At 43.2% G+C, this 11693-nt stretch overlaps 1 protein-coding gene across 1 annotated transcript in view; it reads left to right on the forward strand.

Moving 5' to 3' along the window:
• dnah12 (dynein, axonemal, heavy chain 12) overlaps positions 1–11693 on the forward strand; it is an 84167-nt gene that overhangs the window by 47883 nt on the left and 24591 nt on the right. Inside the window, exons 43-53 of the mRNA XM_004914173.4 lie at positions 308–500; positions 2512–2673; positions 3663–3857; positions 4605–4738; positions 5624–5786; positions 6571–6651; positions 7062–7238; positions 7691–7822; positions 8034–8123; positions 8674–8814; positions 10404–10645. Of these exons, the coding sequence (XP_004914230.2) occupies positions 308–500; positions 2512–2673; positions 3663–3857; positions 4605–4738; positions 5624–5786; positions 6571–6651; positions 7062–7238; positions 7691–7822; positions 8034–8123; positions 8674–8814; positions 10404–10645 (1710 nt within the window). The remainder of the gene's footprint in view (positions 1–307; positions 501–2511; positions 2674–3662; positions 3858–4604; positions 4739–5623; positions 5787–6570; positions 6652–7061; positions 7239–7690; positions 7823–8033; positions 8124–8673; positions 8815–10403; positions 10646–11693) is intronic.

Genomic DNA, 11693 nt, shown 5'->3' on the forward strand with positions numbered 1-11693 from the left:
ATGGTCTGTTTATTTCACTGAAATACTTTGTTACTTGATTATAGAGAGTTTTACATATGGACTGTTTTATGCAATATATTTTTTATAGAGACCTGAAATGTTCAGGGGTATAGTTCCCCTTTACTCTAGTTATCTACATCAGGGGTCCCCAACCTACATATTTTCGTTTAGGGATTAACGAAATAATGTAAGATTTTCCCTTTGATCTGTAAGCGAAGCTGTTAATTTCTTACCCCTCTGTGAGCGATTGGTTCCTACAGATTGTGTTACTGCTGCACATCACTGGCGGGCCCTATTATTATTACAGGTATGTTCTGGAACATTTATCCCGCATTTGCCGCATCCTGAAGCAGCCTGGGGGCAATGCCCTGTTGGTGGGCGTGGGCGGCAGCGGCCGGCAATCAATGACTCGTTTGGCAACAGCCATGGCCAAGATGTTCATCTTCCAACCGGAAATCTCCAAGAGTTACGGCATGAATGAGTGGAGAGAGGACCTCAAGGTACAGGGACACAGCAAACTGCTCTGGCATTCATCTGTCTTTCTCCTCCTTAGACCTGATCCTTTACCATAGTTTCTATTGGTCTAAATAACAACTTCCACTTCAGTCTTTGAAGGGATACTGAGATCACATAAATACTCCATGTTTATATTCCCATCATCAGAGGTCATTCCTTTATGAATTAGAAAGGTTTCTTGGTTTTATTTGCTCTGCCTCAGTTATACTTTCTTGCCTCCCCAACCTCCATAGTCCAAGGCATCTCCAGATAGCAGTGCTTTAAAGAATAAGTAAGAATAAAAAAATCTCTAAAATGACTCTGTACAGCCCCTAGAATAACATACTTTTCTCCCTGCGTGCAGATTTATTTGGTTTCTTTACTACAGCTCTTCTACTGACTTCCTTGTCTAGCATGAAGCTCCACCCCCTTTTGCTTTCCGAGCCCTCCTTCTCTCACTAACTATGAAGACCTTAAAAAGGTGCCTTTTTAAGGTCTTCATAGTCAGAGAGAGAAGGAGGGCTCGGAAAGCAAAAGGGGGTGGAGCTTAATACCAGACAAGGATGTCAGTAAGAGAGCTGCAGTTAAACTGACTGCAATAGAAAAACAAAATAAATCTGTATGCAGTAAGCATGTTATTCTGGTGACTGCTTAGAGTAATTTTATGGGATTTAAAAATGAAAGGCTTAGTTATCCTTTAATCCCTTGAAGTATCTAGAAATCCCTGCCAGGTTTTTGCTACAAGCGAAGTATAACGACCAGGAATTGCACTTCCTCATGTAAACACAAAAAACTTGTTTTAGAAATAACGTAAGTATGTTTTTATCCTTACAAAAACAAGCCGATCACTGATTGGTTGCTATGGGTTATTATTATTATTAACATTTATTTATAAAGCGCCAACATATCCCGCAGCGCTGTACAATAAGTGGGTTTCATACATTGGACATACAGAGTAACATATAAAGCAATCAGTAACCGATACAGGAGGGGAAGGGAGTCCTGCCCAAAAGAGCTTACACTCTACAAGGAGTAACATATAAAGCAATCAGTAACCGATACAGGAGGGGAAGAGAGCCCTGCCCAAAAGAGCTTACACTCTACAAGGAGTAACATATAAAGCAATCAGTAACCGATACAGGAGGGGAAGGGAGCCCTGCCCAAAAGAGCTTACAATCTACAAGGAGTAACATATAAAGCAATCAGTAACCGATACAGGAGGGGAAGGGAGCCCTGCCCAAAAGAGCTTACAATCTACAAGGAGTAACATATAAAGCAATCAGTAACCGATACAGGAGGGGAAGAGAGCCCTGCCCAAAAGAGCTTACACTCTACAAGGAGTAACATATAAAGCAATCAGTAACCGATACAGGAGGGGAAGGGAGCCCTGCCCAAAAGAGCTTACACTCTACAAGGAGTAACATATAAAGCAATCAATAACCGATACAGGAGGGGAAGAGAGCCCTGCCCAAAAGAGCTTACACTCTACAAGGAGTAACATATAAAGCAATCAATAACCGATACAAGAGGGGAAGGGAGCCCTGCCCAAAAGAGCTTACACTCTACAAGGAGTAACATATAAAGCAATCAATAACCGATACAGGAGGGGAAGGGAGCCCTGCCCAAAAGAGCTTACACTCTACAAGGAGTAACATATAAAGCAATCAGTAACCGATACAGGAGGGGAAGGGAGCCCTGCCCAAAAGAGCTTACACTCTACAAGGAGTAACATATAAAGCAACCAGTAACCGATACAGGAGGGGAAGGGAGCCCTGCCCAAAAGAGCTTACACTCTACAAGGAGTAACATATAAAGCAATCAGTAACCGATACAAGAGGGGAAGAGAGCCCTGCCCAAAAGAGCTTACAATCTACAAACTGCTCATAGGCAAATTTCAGAGTTTATAAATGAGCTTGAGCGTTTGCAACAGTTATTTAACACTTTATGTTCCTATGAGAGCATATATGGTGGGACTTGCCAGCGTCGGTGACCCCCTCACTGTGCCTTTATTTACAGAGCCTGCTGAAGAATGCGGGGGTTAAGGGGCAGAAAACCGTGTTCCTCATTACCGACACTCAGATCAAGCAAGAGGCATTTCTGGAAGATGTCGACAGCCTGCTAAACACAGGGGAGGTTCCCAATCTGTTTGCTCCGGATGAAAAGCAGGAAATTATGGAGGTAAAGTGATGTATTCGCCTGGGGCAGAATCGCAGGGTATACAAGGCTTTTGCCCCGTCTGCTGTAAAATGACAGAAATGTCACTGCTTTGCCTGCCTGCCATACACTTCAATGGCAACTGCCTGTTGATTTTGCTTTTTTGAGCCAAAATCCACCTGTCACCTCTGGGGGCAAAATTTCCACAGTCAGATGACTTCCTATCTGCCTATCAAAGAGATCCTTTACCATTGGGTCCCAATATGCCCCTGTTATGGTTCAATATGGGCCAGCACAGGGGTGACCAAATCCATGGCAAGCTTACACCCGAAATCACTTACCATTTAAACAGCTGTTAGTGTCCTGAACAGTGAGTTTAAAGGGTAACTCCACCCAAACACAATTAAGCTTTTTAAAAAGTAAATATCATTCCAAGTAATATACATCAGTTAAAAGATATACAGCCTTTTCATGATGTTTAATGTAATAATCTGGTTTGGAACAGTTCCCTAAGCCCCGCCCACTGTTCCCCTGCTGATTGGCTGACTACTTTGTGACTCAGATAAAATGTAACAGTAGTCACCTGTCCCCAGCCTTCAGCCTGCCTCCTCCCAATCCCACAATCCCCTGCTGCACACGTGATGCCAATAAGGAAAGGAACATCCCAGTGCATTGTGGGTTATGTAGTTCCTGCATGCTGTCTGTAAGCTGTGGGGAAGTTGTTACAATTTGTAACATCAGTGTTTTGGTCCCTCCTCCCCTGCCAGGATTTCAGATGAGGCAGAAAGAGTAGAACTGTTTTGCAGTTGGATTTCAGCCTATAAACATGGGATTTATTCCTACTGTTTGAAGGAACAGATTACAGGGATAGGGGTATTAGGGGTTTCTGTGTTGTGTGGGGCTCTTTAACACATTTTGAGTTCCCCTTTAATGAATGTAACACACAGTATCATTATATTTTGCACACTCCTCCAAAAAGACTCTCTGGTCATTACTGTTTCTGGTTGCTCCAGGGAGTGCGTCCGGCTGCCCAGGCTGGGAATAAGAATGTGGAGCTGGGGCCCCTGGCTCTCTTTGCCTTCTTTGTCAACCGCTGCAAAGAAAACCTTCACATCGTCGTCGCCTTTAGCCCAATCGGAGAGGCTTTTCGTAACCGTTTGCGGCAATTCCCTTCGCTCATCAACTGCTGCACCATCGACTGGTTCCAGGTAGATTCTTTACTGTTACACATGCTCCATACTAGATATTTTGTGGATGATCAAGAGGGAATCCACTTTATCATTAAGATATATACTTATAATTATATATATATAATTAGAAGTATATATTAGGGATGCACCAAATCCAGGATTTGGTTCGGTATTCGGCCAAATCCATCGGGGTGGGTTCGGGGGTTCAGCTAAACCCAAAAAACTGGGTTCGGTGCATCCCTAATATATATACACACACCTACATAGCATGCCAGCCAGCTAAGTTCTCATTTATTTGCTGACAGCCAAGGGTCCACAGTTCCTGCATGTATGCTCGCTCGGAAAAAAGGGGTTGGGTGTTCAGTGGGGGTGTGGAGACCACGGCGGTGGTCCTTTGGGGTTGCAGCCCTAGTGGACCCTGCACCCCCCCGTTCGAACCTGAATGCAGCTCCCTCATTGGGCTCATGTTTTTCCCCAGGTTTGGACGGGGCCAGCGGGTCACCGGGGAAAAAGAGGTGGGCCCTGCAGCCCCCACCATTCCGCCTCCCATCGCAAGTGTAGGGGAAAAAGGGGTGTAGTAGTTCTGGACTGGGGTAGGAGGCCCCCAGGTGGTAGCCCAGACACCCCAGTCTGACACTGCTCTTCCCTGGTCTCATAACTGAAGGCATAGCCGGTATAGATACATTACTCAACTGGTTTCTAACTCAACTGCTTTTCTTGTCCTTAACTGGTTGTGTGTAACCCCTTGGTTTCCCTGCCCTGCAGCCCTGGCCTGAAGACGCCCTGGAACGAGTTGCTGTTAAATTCTTGGAAACGCTGGAACTCTCAGAGCACGAACAACGAGAAGTCGTGCCCATCTGTAAATACTTCCACACCTCGGCCATATCGCTGTCTGACAAGTTAGTAAACTCTCCTTGTTGGTGGGGCGCCAAAATGGTGCTATTTTCCGTAAAAAGCGGGATTTGGCACAGATAATTGTTAGGAGTAATAATACTGAGCACAAACATTGGAGCAGAACTGCGCCCATTCTCAGTGCCAAGCTGGGCTCATTAAGAAACAAAGAACACAGAACATTCCAAAGAGTTTCAATTACAAGGAGGTTATCCAGGCTGTGCCTTGGAGCAAAACTCTCCTATTTTGATGAATATACACAATTATACACCCCACTGTGTCTCTTACCACCCCCCATTTTCTATGAGAGCTTCCCAGATATCTGTCATCTCTGAAAGGGGGGTGGTTCGCCTTCAGTGATAGGGTTTAAATTGCTAAATGCTGAATTTACACAATTTTGTTTCACTTTTAGCTTGTTATAGAATGGCCATTTCTGAGCAACTTTGCAATATGTTTTCATGTTTTATTTCTTATAGTTTTTGAATTATTTGCCTTTCTCTTCTGACCCTTTGCAGCTCCAAATGGGGGTCGGTGACGCCAGTATTAAAACTAACTAAAAAAAACTTAAACTAACAGTAAACTATTGCTCTGTGAGGCTACAATTGTATTGTTATTGTTACTTTTTATTCCTTATCTTTCTATTTATGCCCTCTCCTATTAATATTCCTGTCTCTCTTTAAAAGCACTGCCTGGCTGCTAGGTTTATATGGACCCTAGCAACCAGATAGCACCTGAAATTCCATATTGGAGAGCTGCTGAACAAATCACATGCCCTGAGACTTAAGGCAATAGATATATTATTCTGCCTACAATGCTGAGACAGTCCTATGGTGTAACAATAATAAATCAGCCCTGCAGCTAGTAACACCTTCATTTCTTGCTATAATCACCAGGTTTCTGAGGGACTTGGGGAGACATAATTATGTTACCCCCACATCTTACCTGGAACTTATTGCCGCCTTCCGACAACTCTTATCCCAGAAACGGGACACGGTCATGAAAGCGAAAAAGCGCTACACAAATGGTTTGGACAAACTCGCCTTCGCTGAGTCACAGGTCTGTGCCATGGGGGAGATGTTTTAGCGTGTGTGTGTGTGGGCAGTTGGCTGGCAGCGCCAATGTATTTGCCATCATTGTACAGTTAGTAAGCTAACCTGGCAAACACTGAGAATGGAACTATCTATAAGGGGGTGCAGGGAATGGAAGAAGTTCTTAATATATACTTATGGAGAATTCTCTCAACTGTAGTGATAAATAGAGGGTGTGGCATGATATGGGTTCTAGGCACTAAGGGGGTTATGTAGTAAAAGTAGGGATACACCAAATCCACTCTTTTAGGATCAGGCTGAACTCCAAATCCGTTGTGAAAGATTCAGATTAGGACAAGGATGAGTTAAAGACAACCACGCGCGGTGAACAATTTCAACTTCTGTGTTTATGTGACAAAAAGTCACGTGATTTCAAGGGTTCGGATTTGGTTTGGCCAAAGGCATGGATTCGGCTTAATCTAAATCCTGCTGAAAAAGGACAAATCCCGAACCAAATCTTTGATTTGGTGCATCCCTAAATAAAAGGCACTGAGTTTGCCCAGGAGCAGTAACCCATAGCAACCAGTCAGCAGGTAGCATTCACTGTTCACCTGTTTAAACACAAACATATTATTGGTTGCTATGGGCTTCTGCTCCTGGGGATAATTAATGCCTTTGATTACATACATGGGTAAGACTTATTATAGTGAAATGCCACCTCCTTTCTGCTTTTTTGTCTCTTCTCTGCTAATGCAGATTGGTAAAAAACTATTATTATTTATGGTAAATCTTGTATTCATTTGGGGTTGTAGGTGGGGGAGATGAAGAAAGAGCTAGTGGAACTGCAGCCAAAACTGGAGGAAGCCAAAGTGGAAAATGCCAATATGATGAAGGTAAAGTACTAGCCCCTCAGGCACTGATGGTACAGGTGGAACATTAGGAGACTTAGGCTTCAGATAGACTCAAGGATTCCTGTGCATGAATTAACGTGGAGCATTAATAGTCTGATCTTTCCCAAGCAGTGAGGGAATGGGCAGCACAGTAACCACAGAAATATAGAATCTGATAGGAGAAGAAAGCCCAGAATAGGCACAGGGTTTCCTTGAGCATAAAGTAAGATAGAAAATTATAAAAACCCAATAGAAGAAGATGGGCCACAATAGACACAGCATGCAATAAGATGGATCATTAGTTGTCTGAACTTCCCCTAGTGAAGGGAAGAAAATCTGGGATAGACATTGGCTGGCCAGGAAGTAAGATGGAGCAGTAGTAGTGGGATAAAGGTAATGTTTCTGATTTCCAGATTATAGAAAAAGAATCAGCAGAAGTAGAAGCGAAGAGTAAAATAGTCCGTGTGGATGAAGAAATAGCAACCCAGAAAGCTACAGAAGCGCAGGCGCTGAAGAACGAGTGTGAGAGCGACTTGGCGGAGGCAATCCCAGCTCTGGAGGCTGCCCTGTCTGCTTTGGACACTCTAAAGGCAAGTTTCACATATTGAGGGCTATGTAGACATTAACCCATAGCAACCAATCAGCAGTTAGCTTTTACCCGTCTGGTGCAAATAAAATCATAAATGTAAACATTTCATTGGTTGCTAATGTGTATGTATGTATATTTTAATTTATCTAACATTACTTATGTACACAGAGCTGTACAGCAATTTTAAATACAATACATAAATACATTCTCTGAAACAGAATTATGGGGCAGAACTGCAACATTTACTAATTATTAAATAGACTTGACCTTACAGATCTCTCTTTCTAATGCATTTTAGCAACCATATGTGTAAGCTGCACTAGGGAACTTAATGTGCATAGTACACTTGTGTCTAATTTTCTGTTCTCCTCAAATGTTATATGTTAGTTTAGTGCAGGTAAGGGGCAAATATCTGAAGATAATTGTTAATTGTGTTCATACATGTGCTCATAGCCTTCTGATGTAACCATTGTAAAATCCATGAAGAACCCCCCATCCGGAGTGAAGCTGGTTATGTCGGCTGTTTGTGTTATGAAAGAAATTAAACCAGAGAAGATAAATGACCCTGCAGGAACAGGACAGAAGGTAACACACATGATGTTGGTTATCTCCAGTTAATTTCACCCTAACTGCCCCCGAGGCTGGGCCCCCATCTACTTTTCCTGCTTTAGATGTGCAACCTTCAGCCTCACCACTGGGAGTCCCCTTCTTTAGCCTTCAATCCAATAATATCATCCTAATGGTATATCTGTGTACTGTGATCCATTTAAACTGTTCACTCATCCTGTTCTTGTAGATTCTGGATTACTGGGGCCCAAGCAAGAAACTACTCGGGGATATGAATTTCCTGAGAGACCTTAGGGAATACGACAAAGATAATATCCCAGTAAGTGTGTTCATTCCATGTACAGAGCTTTGTGTCCATGTTTTAAATGCCCAGTTATCTGTGCCACCATGACCTTGTGACTCCCATGATTCTCTGCCCCTGCTCAGGGCTGCCATCAGGTGGCTACAAGGGGTACTGAAGAAGGGGCCCTAAGAGATGTAAAAGTATAAAACATGGGCCGCAAAGGGGGAATGGGCAGGGTTTGGGTAAAACATGGTCAGGGCTTGGTGGCTGGGTGGATCAGGAGCATGGTTTTGAGTGCATGGGATTGATAGTTGGTGCCCCATGGGGGGTGGAGGGTCCTTCTAGCTTAGTAGTATGATGACTGCAGATGGCACCCTACCCCTGTTGGTGAAGGTGAAACCTGCCCCATGATCTCCTGTATTTATGGGAATGGAGGGAAACTCAAGTCCCCCCCAGATCTCTTCTCTTCAAAATTTGAGTGAGGGATGTCCGAAGTGGTTGGTGCTTCTCCCAGCATCCCCTGAACAGTGACATGTGTGGAATATACAGTTATCTGATTAAACGCTCTATTTTCACATTGGTGCAGGTGGCTGTCATGCAGAAAATCCGCAGTGAATACATCACTAACCCCGATTTTGATCCGGCCAAAGTAGCCAAAGCCTCCTCTGCCGCCGAGGGATTGTGTAAATGGATCCTGGCCATGGAGGTGTACGACAGAGTCGCAAAGGTATGGGTGGCGGCGGGGGGTCAATTCTGAATCTGAAACTAGGCAGCAGTGGTACAAACCAATAGTTACCTTCATGTCTCTCAAATTATTATAGAATTAATGTATTGCCCTTGTGTCCCCCATTTTGGAAACCCTGATGAACAATTAGAAACCTGTACCATGCAAATAATTACTAGACCAATTATAATTAATAGACCAATTTGTCTATCTGGGCATTAAGGTCCCTCCACCCCTTTTCCAATTTATTAAAGGAAAACTATGTCCCCAAACAATGTCGGTCTCTATAAAAATATATTGGATAAACAGCTCATATGTCAAACCCTGCTTCATCTAAATAAACCATTTTCATATAAATATACTTATTTAGCAGTATGTGCCATTGGGTAATCCTAAATAGGAAACTGCCATTTTAAGTACTAAGGGCCGCCCCCTGGGATCATAGGAGTCACAGTGTACACAAACAAGCCAAGGCACACATACATGCTAGGCCCCATCAGCCAATGAATGGGCAGAGTTCTGCCTTTTGCTCCCACACTACTTCCTGTTACAGTTAGAGCTGCATCACTTCCTGTCAGCTGATCTCTGAGGGAGCACACAGCCCGTCACTAAATGGCGGCTAAGGGAAAGGATGTAAAAGGGCAATATTTACTGATATATATATTCCAATTTGGGGAGATTCTTTAAAAGGCCACTTACATAATATAAACTGTTGGTTATGTATTCATTCTGGGGGTATAATTTCCCTTTAAACTAAATATTGACCTATTGGTGCATTAGCTAATGGACAAAATAAAACTTTGGAATATGCCTCCCCTTGGCCCAGTGGGTAGGATACAGTTTGTCAAAACAAATTTCATGCCCAGCCTACTATACCCATTATGGCATTCTCCATTATTTACTTATAATAGCCCAACTCCTATAGAGTCTATGGGAGATGGGCTTCTTATAATTCGGTATGAGGTAGAAAGTAATATTGCAGTTTGCAATTGGTCTTCATTTTTTTAGTTATTTCACTTTTTGTTCAGCAGCTCTGCAGTTTGGAGTTTCAGCAGCTATCCGGTTGCTAGGATCCAAATTACTTTAGTGACCAGGGAGCAGTTTGAATGAGAGGATGGTAAATGAATAGGCAAGGGTCTGAAAAATAAAATTGTAGCCTCACAGAGCTTGGCTGCCGGGGTCAGTGACCCCCATTTGAAAGCTGGAAAGAGTTTGAAGAAGAAGGCAAATAGATCAAAAACTATAAGAAATTAATAATGAAGACCAAGTGAAAAGTTGCTTAGAATAGGCAATTCTATAATATACTAACAGTTAACTTAAAGTTGAACCACCCTTCAATAACCTTCATAATAGGCTTCCATGTGTATCTAGGGACCAAATATGCATTTCCCACAAATCTTACCCTAATTAGTCCACTAGGGGGCAGCGCTGCAGTTTGGAAACCACTCATATTACTGCGCCTTACATTGGCCTTGTTATCTCGTGCTGTCCCTCTTACTTTTCCATTGCTTTTATAGATTATTTAGTATTTATTCAGTCTTACTCAAACATTTTACCCTGAAACAATTTTTTCCATCGCCCACAAAAAACAGGTGGTAGCCCCCAAAAAAGCCCGGCTTGCAGAAGCGCAGGAGTCCCTGGCTAATACCATGGCACTGCTCAATACCAAGAGGGCTGAGCTGAAGGAAGTGGAAGACCGTCTGGCTGCGCTGGAAGCCACGTTCCGTGAGAAAACTGAGGAGAAGGCACGGCTTGAGGTTCAAGTGGACTTGTGCGCCAAGAAACTGGAGAGAGCTGAGAAACTCATAGGGGGTCTTGGAGGTGAAAAATCCAGGTTAGATCAGAAGAAGTAGCGCTGGATGAGAGTTCACAAGACTGCAGATGTCTCTTTACTAAGTTATATAGCAAGGGCACTGTCTGACTCAATGGTTCCTGGGGCATGAAGGCCTCCTACCCCATCTGTACCAGAGACTAGGGCAGGTAGATCCAACTCCCTGCAACTCCCCCTGTAAGGGTGGTATAGCCCAGCCCAGAGCCTTCCTGCCGTACCCCCTGTAGCCAACTCGGCCAGCAAAACACCTGTCAAGGTTAGGGCCTGTATTATAAATTTACCCATAATGTAGTTGCCAGTAAATTTATAATATAATATAATAATATATTAGATTTATAATATAAATATAATATAGGACATGTCAACCCCAAATATAACTTTTTGCCTAATAAAATAAAACATAATTCCAAGCAACTTTCCAATGTGAATTTAATGAAAATTTTTATTGCTTTAGAAGTTATGTGTAAATGTAATTGCTATTGAAAGCAGCATTTGCTGAACTCCTGCATGTTACTGTTTAAACAATGTTGCAAAGGTGGGCCTCCTCCAGCGAGTCAGGTCTGTCAGGCTGCTGCCTTGTGTTACATTGTTTCATATGCCAGAGCCCCCAGGGCAGGGAATAGAAAAGGACAAACACTGCTTCTAATAGCAATTATATATACAAATAAGTCACAAACCATTGCACATTTGTAATGAATGTAAATTGCAAAGTTGCTTAGAATTATGTTTTCTTTTATTAGGCAATACAGTTGTACTTTGGGTTGACTTGTCCTTTAAGTTTAGCCCCTGACCACCTCAGTCTTGCCTTTTTCCCTCCCCAATCTGCTCCCTCCAACTACGTGCCATCTCCCCGCCCCTTAGGTCATTACTCCACCCTATTGTGTCACTGCCTGCCCCTCCCATACCCACCCCTCACCAGCAAGTAAGTAGTAGCGGCTACTAAACAACAGAAAATCCCCTGCCATAGACAATACTGAGAATTGCCTCTGCTAAGGGTGAAGACACACAGAGCTACTTAGTAGCAGCTACTTTTTCAAGGCTACTAAACACT

This window comes from Xenopus tropicalis, chromosome 4 (genome assembly GCF_000004195.4).
Source record: "Xenopus tropicalis strain Nigerian chromosome 4, UCB_Xtro_10.0, whole genome shotgun sequence".
Lineage (NCBI taxonomy): Eukaryota > Metazoa > Chordata > Amphibia > Anura > Pipidae > Xenopus > Xenopus tropicalis.